Here is a 19,303-nt window from a genome sequence, read left to right on the forward strand (position 1 = left end):
TCTATCAGTCAGCTACGGACGAAAACAACTTCATGGAGAAAAATCCCTTATGGTGTAAACTGAAAGTGTCATGTCACAATTTTTCACCGACTTGTTTAAATAACAAAACGAATATTCCGTCTTCTACGGTTCGTTTTTTTCGTAACGTTTTGAGAAATAATTCACGTTAATCTCATTTTACATGACTGGGTAATTGAAACGCTGCTCGGAAACCTTGCATTTCCCTTCATGTACAAAGCGGGCGGGGACGGGGGGAACATCCTGACAATAGCACCACGGACAGCACCGCCAGCTACATCGCTCAAGCTCTGCCCTGACTTCAGCTCTGAAATGAAAACATCAGAGCCCCCCCCCACCTCCTCCTCTCCCCCACCTCTCCCCCCCACCCCCAAGGCTAAGTGCCCTTTAACACCGTCATCGTCATTAGCAAATACTGCCTTGTAACTGGGGGAGAAATATTATATATATATAACTAGCTTATGCTATGGGCAATGTCCCTTCTTCAGAGCTGAGACAAACACAGATAGAGGGATGAACGATGTGAAGGATTCATTTTGACTCATAGATAGATGCTGAATGGTATAAATGCGGAGACGAGTGAAATCGGGTGTAGGCGGTTGGCGCGTGAATTGAATGATTTCCGCGTTGCACTTAAACCGTCGCGAGATGATCGCGATTTGCCTCTTATGGATGGAAATTATTACGTTGCGCGGATCTCTTTGGCTCGTGCCTGCGAAATGCTGTCACTGTTGTTGTTGTTGCTTGTGTTCGCGCGTGCGTGGTTTTAAATAGAATTGCTGTGGGTTAACCTCTAAACCGTTGCGTTAACCCCTTAACCGTGGCGTTAACAGGAAGGGGTTAACCAGAGCCGCTGATGCCAGTGTCGGAGCGTGTAGAGTGTGCATTGGTGAAGATGCAACAGTGTGGGGTCGTTGTTCACCCCGTGAATCCTGCATGACTGCAGCCATATCTCAGGCATCTCGACGTTTAGTTGGGCATTGTGCATACAGAGGGAAATGGGGTTCTGGAGGAGAGAGAGAGACACACAGAGAGATCGAGACACGGAGAGAGGCGAGAATGGAAATAGAGAGAGGCAGAGAGACACAGAGAATGGTGTAGTGACGACACCTACACACACAAAGACACGGAGAACGTCACAGAGAGAGTCACAGAGACACAGAGAGACACCCAATATACAGAGCATTACAGATGGAACGTCGAAAGACATGGAAACACACAGAGACCGAAACACACAGTCGTAGAGAGAGAGAGAGAGAAAGAGAGTGATGGAGAGAGGCAGAGAGACATGCAGAGAGACTCATGGTCCCGCAGAAAGAGGACCAACTCCTATCTAGCCCCCTCCCTCCACCGAAAAACCCCCGAGCAAAGAGTCGAGGATCTCGCTCGGCTTAGACCCCTGACTTCACATTCCGCGGGATGCACCATTCATGTCGCTGTCGGATAAATCGGGTTAACGTGGGCACATCCCGGATTCCCTTAGTTTGGTTTCGGTCGTGGTGGAAGGTTCTTGCTGTTTGCTTTGGATTTGATTGACATCCACCCTTCACCCCAGCCTCTCCCTCACCACCACCACCACCACCTGGACTCCTCTCCCTCCCCCAATAGCTCATTCTTGCCTCTCCTAACCCCATCTACGACGACCGCCGCTCATTCTAATCCTGTACCCAGCCTCGCGCTCGCTCCCCCTGCTTATCTGGCCAGCGCCACTACAGTTGCCTCCCTACCTACCTCCGTGTTCACAGAGTAAACAAACTAGAATGCCCATTTTTCTTATTTGCTCGATAAGGAAACACCGACGACGATGATGCTCAAACAAAGGCCACCGTAAAAAAAGATCGTGTAACGTTATCTCTTAAATTGTTCAAAACTGCAAATATTAACGTGTTATGTGTGTGCTATTGTTTCTGTATCCCGACGTTAATCTTCTACCTTTAGTTTTTTTTCCCCTTTAAATTCCATTCGTATTTTTTTTCTCTCTCTCTCTGTCTCTCTGCTGTTTTTTTGCTTCTCTCTGTTTGCCTCCTTCCCCGTAAGAATCTATCGATTTCCTTTAATTATCAAAGGAGTCTCGAGACCCGTTTTCGCGAGTGTCCTGCCACCCTGTCGAATGTTCGGCCAAATCCATTCATGAGAGTTTGGCTTCGTGTGGGAGGGAACGTGAAGTAAGCGGAGGAAATCCACCACACTGACGAGGGGTATAACACTCAAAAGCTCAAACGAATTCAATCCATTATCTGTACTACCATCTCCTGGCCACCACGCAACCTAAACCATCACTGCCTGCCACTTCCCAGGCCGTCTCCTATCTCCAAGTACGAACCAGGCCGCACTCTGTTTTGCTCGCAAGATCCGGGGCACACTTTGGGGAGATTTGCACGTCGGCAATACAGCTCAGCAGGAAGCTCGCTCCCGATAAACTTGGAGGCAGCGTCGCACTCGGGCAGCAAGAGCCAGAGCAGAAGTGGCCCAAGGGTCTGGATCATCGATGGATTTGAGGAGCAGGAGAAGACCTCATAAGTGCCCCATCATCCCGGCGCCGGCCGTCCTTCACCCTCCCCACCCTCTCTGATCGTTGACAGACTCCCCGTGGACGGTGCTGAGGGTGGACATCGGCCCCGTGATGGCGAACTTCACCATGGGTGGGCTGCTGCCGTCGCGGACCTACCGCTTCCGCCTGAGCTCCGTCAACGCGGTGGGGACGGGCGAGCCGAGCCACGAGACCGAGAGGTGAGAGAGCGCGCGGAGCGAGCGAGCGGCTGGGGCGCCGGTGACCGAGGGTCACCGAGGTGGGGGTAGCGCAAGGGCACGATGGCGGCATCGTTGAAAATCGGAGGCGCTCTCTGATAACATCGATCCCGTGGACATTGACAATGAGAGTCAAACTTGAAAGTATCTAACTGCTTGAAAGGGCTGGGCAACATTAATAATGGTTCGTTTCATATATCTCGTCGTCACTCGTACAAAGTGTATCTAACAATCAACGAGGAACCACAGACAAGCTGGAAGGTAGGCAGGTGGTGAGCTGGTGCTTTCGGAGCTCTGCAGTTCTCTATATATTAAGATGCTTTCAGCCATTTACTGAGTATTTGTACTTGTCGGTGGTAACCGGACCACCGGGAGAAAACCCACGAGTGCGAGGAGGCAACACTGTATCTTATACTGATGGAACAGATGGAGATTAGTCCGCATTTAGCTGTACAGCCTTCATCCACCAACCCTCGCTGCTGCTCTCCACAGCGCCGGATTAGAGGCCACGTGCAGCGTAGCCACCACCGCCCGGCATCAGCCCAAGGTCGTTCTCAAGGAACTTGGTGCAGCTTTGCGCGACCTCGATGGTAACACGACCCCTGACCCCTTGGCCATACACGCGACCGTGCAGCCCGACGACTGAGCGGTCCAACGCCGCACATGGCAGACTCCTGCGCGTCGCCTCGTCTGCCTCCTGGGTGGATCCTACCGGACAATATGATTGTCGCCAGGCCGTCCTATGTTGACGTACTGAGGTTTCGGCGGAGTGCCACAGCCCTCGGTAGTGGTAGCGAAGCCTCCCTCCTCCAGCCCCCTCTCCACCCCCACCCTCGTTCCCTCCTTGGCGTGAACACAACCGGGCCGATTAACAGGGCAGACGCGTATAAGTTAGGTTTAATTGCTGTGTTAATTATTGACGATGCCGCTTTCACGTGAATGATGTTTTTCATCGACGCCCGATGATCGCAACGGGACAATTTGCTCTTGCGCAAAACATACACGCATGCGCATCCACACACACACACATAACTCACACGTGCACACACTCGCACACACCAAAGACAACAGACTTTTGGGGCAAGTGGCGTTAGCGACCACCTATAAAGGCTGGTACGAGACATGAAGGGGTGGGTGGCCAGCACCACGCCCGGCCGCCTTTGTCTCCCCAGTGGCGATGTTTACACACCACGCTAGGTCGTCATTTGAGGCAGAGTCGACATAGGGAAGACCCACGACCGGTTTAGATAATCGTCGTTGGTTTTGGCCGTGAGTGGGAATCGAACCCGGGTTACTGGGGTTCGTAGCGTAGCGTGCTAACCACTGCACATTCGCAACACTTCCCCCCCCGACCCAATGCACACACGCACACACACGCATGCGCGTAATGTACGATCGTTGATTTTACTCTTCCACATTACCGCGACGATCGGTTCGCCCTCTCGGAACGTGAATTTACCGGCCCCGTTACAATCCGAGAGAACGGGGCGACTGGGGGCGAGACGAGCGGACGCCCGATAATGGTAATGTTTATTGTTGAAATGGGGAAGCCTCGCCGGGTCTCGGGACTCCTTATTTCAGGAGGGTTCTGCTAAATCGGGATGATTGAATCAGAGAAGCCAAAGGAAAACAGACGCACACTGAGCAACGGGGATGAGACTCAAAAAGGTTTTGCACGGGTGGGTTTCACAGGTGGGTTTACCAGCCCACCTACCACGAGACTGCCATCCCGTGTCCACCTCGCAGCCCCAGCGGGTTTGAGACTTCGCAGATCTCGGCATGATGAACCACAAACACGCACCGCCACCCTCTGCATTGTAAGCCTCGTACCTAGACATCACTGGTGTCACCTCCATTCAGGGCGACACCAGTGATGATCGCAATGATGTCGTTGATGTCTACGACGATGATGACGTGAATAATAATGTTGAATTGTAACGCGCCTCCGCCGCACGGTGGAAAAGATGGAGATTAGGTCACATATATTAGTGTATCGCCTGACGCTCACGAGAATGGCGTTTCACAATTTTGTGAGATCAAGCGATGACAACGATTGTGACAGCGATAATGATGATGACCATGATGACGACGATGATGATGACAGCGATGATGATGATGATGACAATGCCGACGATGACGACGACGATAAAAGCGATGGTGACGATGTCGCCTACCGCTCGCCGCAGTGTGACGCTGCCCGAGGAGCCTCCAGAAGGGACGGTGCAGATGGTGGTGGCTGCCGGGCGGACGAACCGCACGATCGCACTGCAGTGGCAGTCCCCGCCAGAGAGCCAGTGGAACGGAGCGCTCAAGGGCTTCCTCATCCGGTGAGCGCTGGAGCCGGCGCTCCAGATGAGTCAGCGTAACGTGTGTGTAACGTGTGCGTAACGTGTGTGTAACGTGTGCGTAACGTGCGTGTAACGTCTGCGTAACGTGTGTGTAACGTGTGTGTAACGTGTGCGTAACGTGTGTGTAACGTGTGCGTAACGTGTGCGTAACGTGTGCGTAACGTGTGCGTAACGTGTGCGTAACGTGTGCGTAACGTGCGTGTAACGTCTGTGTAACGTGTGCGTAACGTGTGCGTAACGTGTGCGTAACATGTGTGTAACGTGTGTGTAACGTGCGTGTAACGTGTGCGTAACGTGTGTGTAACGTGTGCGTAACGTGTGCGTAACGTGTGCGTAACGTGTGCTTAACGTGCGTGTAACGTCTGTGTAACGTGCGTGTAACGTGTGCGTAACGTGTGCGTAACGTGTGCGTAACGTGTGCGTAACATGTGTGTAACGTGTGTGTAACGTGCGTGTAACGTGTGCGTAACGTGTGCGTAACGTGTGTGTAACGTGTGCGTAACGTGTGCGTAACGTGTGCTTAACGTGCGTGTAACGTCTGTGTAACGTGTGCGTAACGTGTGCGTAACGTGTGCGTAACGTGCGTAACGTGTGTGTAACGTGCGTGTAACGTGCGTGTAACGTGTGTGTGTAACGTGTGTGTAACGTGTGTGTAACGTGCGTGTAACGTGTGTGTGTAACGTGTGTGTAACGTGTGTGTAACGTGTGTGTAACGTGCGTGTAACGTGTGTGTGTAACGTGTGTGTAACGTGTGTGTAACGTACGTGTAACGTGTGTGTGCAACGTGTGTGTAACGTGTGTGTAACGTGCGTGTAACGTGTGTGTGTAACGTGTGTGTGTAACGTGTGTGTAACGTGTGTGTAACGTGTGTGTAACGTGTGTGTGTAACGTGTGTGTAACGTGTGTGTGTAACGTGTGTGTAACGTGTGTGTAACGTACGTGTAACGTGTGTGTGCAACGTGTGTGTAACGTGTGTGTAACGTGCGTGTAACGTGTGTGTGTAACGTGTGTGTGTAACGTGTGTGTAACGTGTGTGTGCAACGTGTGTGTAACGTGCGTGTAACGTGTGTGTAACGTGCGTGTAACGTGTGTGTAACGTGCGTGTAACGTGTGTGTAACGTACGTGTAACGTGTGTGTGCAACGTGTGTGTAACGTGCGTGTAACGTGCGTGTAACGTGTGTGTGTAACGTGTGTGTAACGTGCGTGTAACGTGTGTGTGCAACGTGTGTGTAACGTGCGTGTAACGTACGTGTAACGTGTGTGTGCAACGTGTGTGTAACGTGTGTGTAACGTGCGTGTAACGTGTGTGTGTAACGTGTGTGTGCAACGTGTGTGTAACGTGTGTGTAACGTGCGTGTAACGTGTGTGTGTAACGTGTGTGTAACGTGTGTGTAACGTACGTGTAACGTGTGTGTGCAACGTGTGTGTAACGTGTGTGTAACGTGCGTGTAACGTGTGTGTGTAACGTGTGTGTAACGTGTGTGTAACGTGCGTGTAACGTGTGTGTGTAACGGGTGTGTAACGTGTGCTTAACGTGTGCGTAACGTGTGTGTAACGTGTGCTTAACGTGTGCGTAACGTGTGCGTAACGTGTGCTTAACGTGCGTGTAACGTCTGTGTAACGTGTGCGTAACGTGTGCGTAACGTGTGTGTAACGTGTGTGTAACGTACGTGTAACGTGTGTGTGTAACGTGTGTGTAACGTGTGTGTAACGTGCGTGTAACGTGTGTGTAACGTGTGTGTAACGTGTGTGTAACGTGCGTGTAACGTGTGTGTGTAACGTGTGTGTAACGTACGTGTAACATGTGTGTGTAACGTGTGTGTAACGTGTGTGTAACGTGTGTGTAACGTGCGTGTGTAACGTGTGTGTGTAACGTGTGTGTAACGTGCGTGTGTAACGTGTGTGTGTAACGTGTGTGTAACGTGTGTGTAACGTGTGTGTATCGTGTGTGTAACGTGTGTGTAACGTGCGTGTGTAACGTGTGTGTGTAACGTGTGTGTAACGTGTGTGTAACGTGTGTGTAACGTGTGTGTAACGTGTGTGTAACGTGTGTGTGTAACGTGTGTGTGTAACGTGTGTTTAACGTGTGTGTAACGTGCGTGTGTAACGTGTGTGTAACGTGTGTGTAACGTGTGTGTAACGTGTGTGTAACGTGTGTGTAACGTGTGTGTGTAACGTGTGTGTGTAACGTGTGTTTAACGTGTGTGTAACGTGCGTGTGTAACGTGTGTGTAACGTGTGTGTAACGTGTGTGTAACGTGTGTGTAACGTGTGTGTAACGTGTGTGTAACGTACGTGTAACGTGTGTGTGTAACGTGTGTGTATCGTGTGTGTAACGTGCGTGTAACGTGTGTGTGTAACGTGTGTTTAACGTGTGTGTAACGTGCGTGTATCGTGTGTGTAACGTGTGTGTGTAACGTGTGTGTAACGTGCGTGTAACGTGTGTGTGTAACGTGCGTGTATCGTGTGTGTAACGTGCGTGTAACGTGTGCGTAACGTGCGTGTATCGTGTGTGTAACGTGCGTGTAACGTGTGTGTAACGTGTGTGTAACGTGCGTGTAACGTGTGTGTGTAACGTGTGCGTAACGTGTGCGTAACGTGCGTGTATCGTGTGTGTAACGTCTGTGTAACGTGTGCGTAACGTGTGTGTAACGTGTGCTTAACGTGTGCGTAACGTCTGTGTAACGTGTGTGTAACGTGTGCGTAACGTGTGTGTAACGTCGGAGTAACGTGTGCTTAACGTGTGCGTAACGTCTGTGTAACGTGTGCGTAATGTGTTCGCACATTTGCGTAATGTATGCATAATTTGTGCGTAACGTTTGCATAACGTGTGCATTGTTCAACAAGTGCGGATTGGCACACGAAATGCAAACGTGTGTCGTGCAACGATAAAAGATTAATGGCAAAGGAGCAGCCCTGCAATTGCTCGCTCGTGGTATCGCTGGCGGGAAGGGCCTCCACTGAAAGGGAGCTCGAGAGAAGCCCCTCCGAGAGGGCCTACAACTTACACGCTGGTCAGACTCCTTGACAGAGGTGGGAGTACCCACAGTTTACCCCACCGCACGCGACCTACTGTTTTCAGTTTTTATTTATTAGGTATAACCCTGTGAGCCATGCGGCTCTTGACTCGGGTGCAACTGCAACAAAACAAAAACACGAACAAGAAACATCTTAAAGTGACTACACGCAACAGAAAAAAATCTTGGAAAAAACAGTAAAGTCTTCCAAAAAGAACATCGCATTTGGGGGGTGGGTGGGGGGGCATAGGCAGGGAGCGGCGGTGGGCGGAGGGCGGGTGGTGGTAGTGATGGTGGAATTTAAGAAATGCGGGCCATTGACTCAACTGCCCCGCCGGGAGACCGTATCGAACCGGCGCCGTCTGGATCGCAAGGCCAGCGGCGCTGACGGTCATCGCAAAGCGGCAGCAGCAACGCTCAGAGTCACGCGACCTCAAGCCAAGCTTGAGGTCAAGGCTTGAGGTCAAGGCTTGAGGTCACGTGACACACGCACGGTGCAGGAGTGGACACTTGACTTTTGGTGGGCGCATGAGGGGCAATGTATTCTGCTAAATTGCACGATGGAGATTGTTCATCTCTCTTGTACAAAGGGAATAATATATTTTTAAAGACAGATTTTTTTTTTAAAGATTCCCTTTTCCCACAACTCTTTTCAGGTTTGTAAGTTTCCGCTACGGAGCCGCAGTTCCAACTTTGTTATTTTTTTTCAGCAGTTCAAAGTAGCGTCGCAGTTAAAACTTTAAGTTCTGGTTCAATGCGTACCGCCGTGAAGATGAACGCGCCTTGAAATTACACCCCGAGCTCTTCAAGGTATCGCTCGCGAAAATCTACCTAGAAAAAAATCCGCTTCGCGAGGTTTTTTTTTTGGGGGGGGGGGGGGTCGGAGTTCAAACAGATTCGCAAATGTCGAAACGTGTTGATTGCGGTCCGGCTGTCTTAAAAAGCGCGCATTAAAACGGTGGGGGGGGGGGGGGGCAGCTTGGGGCTCGGCCAGATGCCGCAGCAGCAGCTTTGAAGAATTACGATAAAAAATGTATGTAAAATCTATACCGCTCGCTGGCAACACGCGGATGTAATCAATGCTGCTCCACGTTACGCTCGCGTTTATTGCTCGGGTCGTTTGTCACATTTTTAGTTTGTAAAGACGACACGTCGTCGGCGACCTAGCCTATGACACTGGCCAGCAACCTCTCACCCCTAACCCCTAACGCGGTGGATCTCGACCTTTCTGGCGCGCTGCTGCCCCCTCCACCACCCCCCCCCCCCCCCCCCAGTCAAGACCACCGGTACCTGCCCCCCCCCTCCCTCCCCCCAGTGCAGCATATCCCCCGGCAGGTTACTAGGGCCACAATACAGAGAGAGAGAGAGGGATCACGTATCCACGACCCCGGTCAACGCGGATCTTAGGAAACCGTTCATTTCACGCTGTGCGTTTTGTTGCCGGCATCGTGGCGCTGCCGTTTCCCCCTTTGCACATTCAAGATTTCTCCCGCACGGTGTCTACGTGCACTTTCTTCCCCCACCTCTCCCCCCCCCCCCCCTCCGTACGATGCGTCGCGGCTCCACAGGTACCGGCTGTCTGTCGACCGTGCCGACTACCAGTACAAGAACGTCCCCAACTCGGAGATGACGAGCTACCTCCTGGAGGACCTCTCCGTGTGGACGAGCTACGAGGTGGAGGTGGCGGCCTACAACGGAGCCGGGCTTGGGCCCTACAGCACGGCCGTGCAGGAGTGGACGCTCGAAGGAGGTGAGTGCGGGGGGGGGGGGCGGCCACACAGGCGGAAGAGGGTTAGAGGGCCTACGTGTCCTGGGGAGCGGCCCGACGTACTGTATGCACGCAGAACTTCTTTCCCACCGTACATCGCCAACCGTGCTCATCGGAGTTGCGGATGAAGGCCTCGCCGAGCCACTTCCACCTCTCACGATCCGGCTCGGCGGCGTGCGGATCCACCTAGCGGCCGCACGAGCGAGCTGATGTCATCGCAGTTCCATCTCCTCACGAAGGACGTGCTCTCTCGGACGCCGCGTTCCACTCTCTGGCCGCCGTCGCTCCGTCGGCCATCGTCCCTTCCAGCCGTGATGACACGCCCTGCCCGAGCAGCACTTGACTTGTACGAATCGTTTGGACTTTGTAATCATTAGCCTGCGCATGTTTCACTAATCCATGCGGTCCGCCTTCTGTCTATCAATGTCCTTCCGAGCGTGCGTCTCTCCACGGCACTCTTCGGTCTTTCTTCCGTATATTTTGTAAATGTTTCTGAAGCACGCATCGTGGCAGATAGCACGCATTGATTCAAACATTGATTCGGGCTTAGGAGCCTTTAACAATCACCAAAGGGGGACGAGAGCATGTTTTTCATGCTTTTGGAAATCTAATTTTGATGATTATGAGCAACATAGCAATGTTCCTCAATAGAGTGTTTAATCAGTACGTAATTCCCTGCTATGACGTTGGGTTCAGGGACGCGATCGTTCATGCAACATGGAAAAAAGCCACAGCGAAGTATGCACGTGGGCGTGGAGAGACGCGACGCTTGGATTCACACCGAGAGGCAGAAAGAGGAGCTCGCTTGGGAGGGAGCGTGGGCAAGGTCAAGGGCATTATTCAAGCTGTGAAGCGATGTAAAGGTGTCACGGTGCTTGGGCAGGACACGTCCCCTCAAAGGGTTGGTGGCTGAGACCGACAAAGGAGCGGTGGCCAAAGGGGGGAACGTGCCGGAGAGCACGTCCACCGTGGAGACGGAGCGGTGAGACGGGCCTGGGGTGCAGGATTTAGGATGAATTCCCACACAGCGAGAATGATGAGCGACGGCGATGACTTGTGGGGGAAGCTTTCATCCAGCAGTGGATAGATGGTGGCTGATGATGACATTGAATAAGATGGGGAGTAATTCATTTTACCTCTAGACGGACACCTGATGTTAGCCTCATTTGCCATTTTCACCAGCACAGAGACAAAGATCACCCTTATAGATTAACAGACGTGTGGGGCAAGTGCCGTTCGTGAAGAACTCTGCGAATTATACATATCAGTTTACTTGTCACCTGATGAATGTTACTCTGTGCACCAACGTGGAAAGTGCTGCCCCCTTCTCTCTGGAGTAGAGGTCACCTGAAGTAACCTCAGAAGTCGTTCTGTGATATCTGCTTCCACGGGCCGTCCTCCAACACAGAGGGCTGCAATTCCCTGCGAGGGATCCTCACGTTGGATCCGTCTCTCACAATGTGAAGGGCACAATCAGGATACAATTGTTGGGAACAAGGACAATTTTAAACAACAACAAAAACACAACGACGCATCGACGTAACAGCATCATTCTCTTTTGATAATTATCAAAGTGTGTTTATTGCCGCACTTAAAGAAAAAAGAAGAAAATTCGCTTTGCTCCAATTGCGTTTTTGTCGTGATCGAAATAACGACGGCGGCGGCGGCGGGATGAGGAGGAGGAGGAGGTGGTGGTGGTGACGCGGTGCGGGGAGCCGGGCGCCTGGGCCGCGTGGGCGACTCCCCTGTCGCCCCACAATCGATCCCCCGGCCCTCAGTGATGGTGCGGCCGCTGCGCCTGGTTTGCATGGGAGAAGCCCCCCCCCCACCCCGTTTCTCAGATCGGAACGTCAAACAGAAACCAAGGCCCATCGTCTCCACTCAGCACTCAGCATCAGCAGCGTTGGCCACCGTGTGTGTGCTTCTCCTGAGACACGCCCCAGGGGGGAGGGTCATCCCCCCACCCCCCCCACGACCACCGCCACCTCCCCGCACACCGTACTCGACCGCAATCCCCCCGACCAATGCTTCTCAGCCTGTCGGCTCGATGCATTGCATCGATTTTGCGGGTGTTTGTCCGTCCATTGATTTCCTTCCTCTTTTGGAAGCTCTCGGGCTGCCTGTCTTTTGCGCGTTGCATCCGGACGACTTATCGTTTGGAACACACGAGTGGCTCCTTTTTCTTTTTGTAAAAAAAAATGGGCTGAGCGTTCATGTTTTGCACACACACGCGCACGCACGTGTGTGTGTGTATGTGTGTGCGTAGGGATGCTATAGCCTATGGAGAGCGGTAGTGTAGCGGTTAGCGCGCTGCGCTATGAACCTGGCGACCCGGGTTCGATTCCCGCTCACAGCTAACACCAGTGACGATTATCTGAACCGGTCCTGGGCCTCCCCTAGGTCGACTCAGCCTTAAATGAGTACCTGGTGCAGTGTGTAAACATTGCCACTGGGGAGACAAAGGCTGTCGGGCGTGGTGCTGGCCCACCCACCCCCTCGTTCGTGTACCATTCCGGCCTTCATAGGTGCTCGCTAACAGCACTTGCCCCTACAGTCTGTTAAGGCTATAGGGGGATATTTGTCTTTGTAGGGAAGCGTGCAGCTTTCCTCCGTGCTTTCGGGCGGCTATTTCCTGCGTTGTTCGTCACGATGTCCAGCCTTTCGCTCCACGGATACTGGGCGGCCTTCCTCAGAAACTGATTTAATTCACTCGTTCAATTTCCTAAGAGGCATCTCCAAACGACATATACACTCAATCTATTCAGTTCCTGAAGAAGCTCCCAGCACGTGCAGCGAAACGTCGGACATCGTGCTGAACAACACGATGTAACAACCAGAATGCACATCGGAGAGCTGTATGGCGCAACCATCAAAAGCGTGTGTGTGTGTAACGTGGTGTGTGTGTGTAACGTGATGTGTGTGTGGGCGCATGCGGGCAGTGCTGAGTGCGAGCTTGTCTGAGCTGTGTGGCGGGTAGAGGAAGAGTCGGCGGTGGGGGCTGGGTGGGGTGTCTCGTTGAGCAGCTATATTCAAATTATACCTTGTCAGCCCGTGACAAAGTTTCAAAGTCTTGTGGTTAAAAAGGTCCTCTATCGCTTCCACTCGGTGCGCTTTGCAGCGCAGTTGTGCACGGCGCACATTCGTAACACCCACTTTTAAGCCATCGCCTGTGCACAATGGCGTACGAGTTGGCAGGGCCCTTCTCGTAAGATGTGGCGCGCGCGAATTCTCGTGCGAACGCGTGCGCGTGCATGCAAGCCGAGCATACGCGCGTCGCATGCAATACATACGCACGGTTAACAACCACAAATAGTAGGCACATTTGAACAAGCGACGGCGGGACACGTTTGTACTTTGCTTAAGACAATGGGGTCACGGTGAATTAGAGCAACTTTTGGCAAGGTTTTTCGGCTTAAACTCCGCCAATACCTTCATGGTGGAGAAAATTGCCAAACCTGTGTTGTTTTGGCCATTTCATCGAGGTCATTATAATAATGGGTACAATATAATAATATTCATAATCATGTCGATGCCACTTGTTCAACTTGGAAAGCCTCATTTGAGTCTCACGACTCTTGGTCACGGAGGGCCCTGCTGCATCGAAATATTTGGCCCAATTCCTTGAGACAGTTATTATCCTCCGTGCAGGAAGGAAACCGAGTGCCTGGAGAAACCCCACGATAACATACGAGGGGAGTCACACTCAAAGCTGTTATTCTGGCCACCTTACAGCATCATTTCCACGTGTGTATCCATGTTATTATAACATTAAACGTGCAGAGAATAGTTGTTATAGATATATATCAATATACCCGACACACCAACAACTTGCAACGCATTTGCCATGCCACAAGAAGACGTGGCATGCAAATTCAGAGCCGTTTTTTTCCCGCACGGCCCCTCGCGATGCCCATGACCTGGCATCGATAAATCGTGCGTGGAAAAGTACAGCAGAACCCGCAACAGTGACGTCTGGCCAAAGCTCATAACAAACACCGCCGGAGAACCGAGGGCTTATCTACACACATTTGTTTTGCACATTTTTCTCTTTCTCGGCCTGCCAGCTAATGATCGCGTAGTAGGAGTCGTGGCAAGGTCTCCCGTGCCGCGTGATGGAGGAGGAGGGAGAGGAAGCTGAAGTTTCAGAGTTACCACTTTCCTGGGTGGCAATGGGTTGGCTTCTGTGAGATACAGAATCCCAGAGCAGCAGCAGCAGCAGCGTTACTTGTTGAAAAGAACACCTACTTGAAAAGGGCTGACATTTTTGATTGATAACAGTTTCTGTCAACTGGGGAGTCGCTTATTCTGCAAAAAAATAAAGTAAAGGAAAAGGGGAATGAATACCAATGAGGACTACACCGAGTGGGCTTCACAATTTCTGCGCGACGTGAGCTGCAATTGGTTGATTTCTCAAGGTGAGAGTGGCAAATTTCGACGGTTTTCTGACATAACTTCTCTCATTCCCCACTCGATTTTGGTGATGTGTTTCATCAGCCCCCCCACCACCACCACGAACCTCGCCCCCCCCCCTCCCCTGCATCAAAAAGGAAATTGTCCTGGGTAGAATTTGGCAGTGCAAAATAAAATTGAGCGGGCTGCTTCCTCCACTCTTTAAAATTGCGGTGAATAAAAATATATATCTGTACATCTCTTCCTTTTTCGATTCCAGTACACTGATCTTTCGCGACTCTACCCACGATTTCCCCATTGTCACAATTACTCATGCAAACGGCGCTGAGCTACTCAAAGTCGGTTCTCGTCCGCTCGAGTAGTAAAAAAAATTAACTACACGCCAAGAAAAATGTTCCATTAAAATTTTAAGCCGGGCAACACATGCCACATCAGCAGGCGAGGATTTATTGGAGAAGACCAAAATAGCTTCGCGGGCAAAGCGGGTAAACAGCGCGCGCATAACGAGGCGAGCGGACGCCTTGCCGCGGAGAGCCGCGTGAAGGACGACGAATTCGTGGGACGTGTGCGCTCGTGACCAAATGTCGGTTCCTCGAACCGCGTCGGAACCAAACACACGTGGGCCGTTGGTACCGACCGTTGCGAACGATGCTGCCGATGATATTCCCGGAGAGTTTCATCTCGAGGTCGCAAGCATGCATGATCGCGCGTGGTCTCTGTGGTAGCTTTCCACAAGGTATTGCCATCGAAGGATAATACACGCTTGGAAGAGAATCTCAGTTTGGAGAGGAAGCACTGTTGCGATATGAAGCATCTGCAGAATATGATAATACATATTACGTGCGTCGATAACAACGACGGTAAATACCGGTGTTCTTCACTCATTTTCAGAGGGGAGCCACTTTCGCCGATAAGCCATCAGTGTGAGGGCTGCCACACATTTGACACCATTGGGTCTGACAGCACGATGAGGGGTGTTGTCACTATTTGCGTAATGTCAGGGGCCGCACGTCAGGGGCCGCCAGTGGCCCGCGGGCCTTGCAATGAAGACCACAGGTGTATACTTTATTTTATATGTAGTGAGACTCCTCCATAACGTTGGGGGAGGGGGGTGGAGGAGAGGCCTGAACTCACCCCCCCCCCCCCCTTCAAGGCTGAGCCCTCCACTACAACATTCCCATATTCAAGTCCAAAAAGGCGTCGGTGCAATGTACGCATGGAGGGTGAGAGCTGGCAGACATAAGCAGATCCCACCACGACTCATCGTGTTCAGCGTTTTCACATTAGTCTCAAAGTTGCGTGTCCCCATTGACCGTGGTGGCCCCCTCTGAGCTCTGAGTTGTTATACGCCCCTCTGCCCCATTGAACAAGCTCACGGCTAAGGCGTTGTAGCGAGATAGCGATGTAGGAAGGTGGGAGGAGAGTGATGTGAGCAATATTAATTGGCTTTTCATGTTCATTAATGCAAAAAAAATGTGCGATTTGTAACGAGCACAGCGTTGAATGGGACATGAGTGTCCGTGACCAAGGTACAGAGCTAAGGCTAAGTGTCGCTTGAAAAGCCGGGAGATAGCGATGGGAACTTTAAGTGTCTTTTAAAAGAAGTTGCACATAAAATGCTGCGAATATACACCAGGATAATAATAATAATAAGTTAAACTTGTAATGCGCGGCACAGCATTCGCTCGCTCTCATAGAGAGAGACACTTCAGACGATTGGGAGCTGCCGCAACACGTCGTGTTTATTAGCATTCGAAGTGAAGCAGATATTATTCAATACATTTGTTTATTTTATTGTACTTTATTTTATTCATTCACGGCAATCGGGAAGCCCCCCCCCCCCCCCTTGGGCTGCTTGCGGGGTGGGTGGGGGGGGGTACCCCCTATGGTTTTGGTCTGCTTGCCCCCTAAGCGTATTCTCGGCTTGCTCGGTCACCGTCCCGTCGCGCGGCTCAGCTCCCCGGGGCGCGTGACTCCGGGAGCCAGAAACGCCGGCCCCCCTGCTCCCTCCCTCCCTGGCCTCCCCCGCTCCTCCGCCCGCCCGCCATGGCGGTGACCTCGGCGAGAGACGCAAGAAGAGTGGCGGCACAGGGGGTTGGTGGCGGCGGTGGGCACAGAAGTGGCACCGGGCGGGGTGCCAAATCACGGCCACAAGGGGGGGGTGGAGTCGGTTTTTTTTGGGCTTCAAGTAAAAAAGGAGGGGGAAAAAAATCTGCAAAGGCGGGTCAGGTGACTTAATGAGGTGAGAGCCCATTTAGTGAGCGCAAGATGTTGTCAGTCGCAATGGAGGCGTGACAAAGAGAGCAAAAAAATAAAATAAACATTAACCAGAGTTTTTACGAATAACAGTCCTTTGGCAGTCTATTGTTGGATGAAGCCCTCTCCACTGCCTTGTGACATAAAAATGCAGGTATCCCTCGATTTACAAAAGGGATGCGTTCTTAAAAAAAAAACTACGTGCAAAAAACGAAATTTCGTAAATCGGAATTGCTTTCCGCATTAATTTAATTTTAAAAAATCAGCAATGTAATTCGGACAGTCATTCCAAGTCGACTTATATTTTTGGTTCTTTCGGTAAAGTCACGTAGATAGAAAATAAAAATGAAATAAAAAAGAATAATAATTTTATTTTCTATCTACATGACTTTACCGAAAGAATCAAGAATATGAATTCCTGCAGTCACGAAAGTTTTGACTGGAAATACAACTCTACTTCTCACCTAAAAATATATGCCTATATCACTTCAATACAAACATAACAATAAATAACGTAAATAGTAAAATGATTGAATAATAATTCATTTCAAACGAAAATAATTCACCTTTTCAGGGAACTCACCAAAAGAACTGCACGTTTCAGTGACTGGCAAGGCGATGTGGAGGCGTTGCTGTTGCCCTGTGGATGACGCGGCCGGCCGGGCGCTTCTTGTTTGGTGATCACACACACGGCACGTGCCGTGGTGAAATTTCGTTCACGCGGAAATTCGATTCCGTTTATCGAAAAGTGTCCATCATTTGGCGATTGCGTTCACGCGAAATTTTGTGCAAACCGAAGGTGGGCTGACATTTCAGGCAATGATCCAATGTCATGACTTCACTTTTGAGTCTGGAAAATATTAAGGAGTAACAGCACTTGCCCTGACAGGTTGTAAAAGGCTATATGTGGGTTCTTTGTCTTGCGCTTCTAGATGTAATGGTTACTGATTTGTCTGTCGTGTGTGTGTGTGTGGGGAGCGGTGGCGCCGTGGTTAGCGCGCTGCGCGACGAACCCGGCGACTCGAGTTCGACTCCTACTCATGGCCAACACCAGTGACGATTATTTGAACCTGTTCTGGGCCTCCCCTAGGTCGACGCAGCCTCAAATGGGCACCTGGTACAGGGTGTAAACATCGCCACTGGGGATACAAAGGTGGTCGGGCGTGTCACTGGCCACCCACCCCCTCGTGTGCCGTGCCGGCCTTCATAGGTGCTCGCTAACAGCACTTGCCCCAACAGTTTGTTAAGGCTATACGGGGGGTCTTTGTCTTTGTGTGTGCGCGTGGGGGCAGTGCCAACGGCGCCACCGGAGAGAGTTCGAGCAGAGGCCATCAACTCCACCACCATCCACGTCACCTGGTTTCCACCCAGCTCGCACTTCGTTCACGGCGTCAACCAGGGCTACAAGGTGCGTGTGCGTGCGTGCCCTGCACTGCTTGCAACTTTCCGGGCCTTGTTAGCAGGCTCTGATGGGGAGATACAGAAGGATGCGACACCAATCCAAAGTTAAGCAACTTACTCTTAGGTTATTTCGGTAAAGTCACATAGGTAAAAAATAAAATAAAAATCTGCTGATACAGCAATCGTGCTGTGACGGTTCCACCTGAAGACGGAAGCTTGTGTTGCCTCCGAAACGTCGTTATTTTAATTTTATTTTTTTAAATTTGAATTTTATTTTTTACCTACGTGACTTTACCGAAAAAAACCTAAGAGTATGAATCCTTGCAGTCACGAAAGCTTCAAATCTAGAGTTAAGCAACTTGCTGATGGATAATATCAGTCTGGAAAACCAACAGGCTGATGGACTAACAAGTGTTTTAATTATTTGTGGAGACAGTACACAGTTCTGATTATGATGATTATGAATCACGGGCTTCTCTTCTTCAGTTCCCTTCCATCTCATATTTGAGACGATGAGACCCACTGAGTTCTCAACATCAATGTTCGTCTTTCACCAGATTCACGGCGTCCTTTACTCGTCGCTCCTGCCGTTTGAGATCATTGCTCGCCGGGTAAAATCCATCCCATCTTGGCTCTTCCCCTGCCTCTTGTTCTGTGTGCTCGCATGTGTAACGCCACTCGCACACGTGGCATTCCCTGCGGAACCACTCTCCACCACGTGGCTACACCACCGGAGTTGTCTGTCTCGGATCTTCTCCGTCAGCGTCACCACTCGTCCCAGTCGAACTCTTACCGCTCCACGTTTCATTTGCTAATTCTCCGGCACTCAGAGCCGCAAATTCGTACCGGCGGAAGCTCGTGTCACGGCGTTCGAGGACCAGTGACAGAGAAGAGGAGGCCCTCATCCAGCAGTGGATTGGGCGATAACGATGACAATGATGATCATGCAGTCATCCCATTCGCCACGTGGCAGGATTCGTCATCGTTGGTGTGCGAGACTAACAATGGAGCACATTGAATGATGACGATGACCATCGTGTCGCCCTCGTCCGCCACGCGTGCCAGCTTCTGGCGTGGCGGCCGGAGAGCCCCGGCGACGTCACCGTGCGGACGTTGCCGCCGCAGCCCGAGGGTTCGGGCCCCGGCGGGGACACGGGCCCCCTGCACTCGGGGTACCTGCCGGCCCTGCGCAAGTTCACCGAGTACCACGTGAGCGTGCTGTGCTACACGACGCCGGGCGACGGACCTCGCAGCCCGCCCCTCCGCCTGCGCACCAGCGAGGCCGGTGAGCTGCCCACACCCCCCCCCCCCCACCACTGGTGGCGTCGTCATCATCG

General features: G+C 51.6%; 1 protein-coding gene across 6 annotated transcripts in view; it reads left to right on the forward strand.

Annotated features, from left to right (window-relative positions):
* LOC144935147 (protein sidekick-2-like) overlaps nt 1–19,303 on the forward strand; it is a 477,776-nt gene that overhangs the window by 336,156 nt on the left and 122,317 nt on the right. For all 6 annotated transcript variants that reach the window (XM_078861598.1, XM_078861616.1, XM_078861625.1 and 3 more), the window contains exons 15-19: nt 2,601–2,748; nt 4,953–5,093; nt 9,700–9,881; nt 17,858–17,973; nt 19,032–19,251. In XM_078861598.1, coding sequence (XP_078717724.1) covers nt 2,601–2,748; nt 4,953–5,093; nt 9,700–9,881; nt 17,858–17,973; nt 19,032–19,251 — 807 coding nt within the window. The remainder of the gene's footprint in view (nt 1–2,600; nt 2,749–4,952; nt 5,094–9,699; nt 9,882–17,857; nt 17,974–19,031; nt 19,252–19,303) is intronic.

This window comes from Lampetra fluviatilis, chromosome 1 (assembly GCF_964198595.1).
Source record: "Lampetra fluviatilis chromosome 1, kcLamFluv1.1, whole genome shotgun sequence".
NCBI lineage: Eukaryota > Metazoa > Chordata > Hyperoartia > Petromyzontiformes > Petromyzontidae > Lampetra > Lampetra fluviatilis.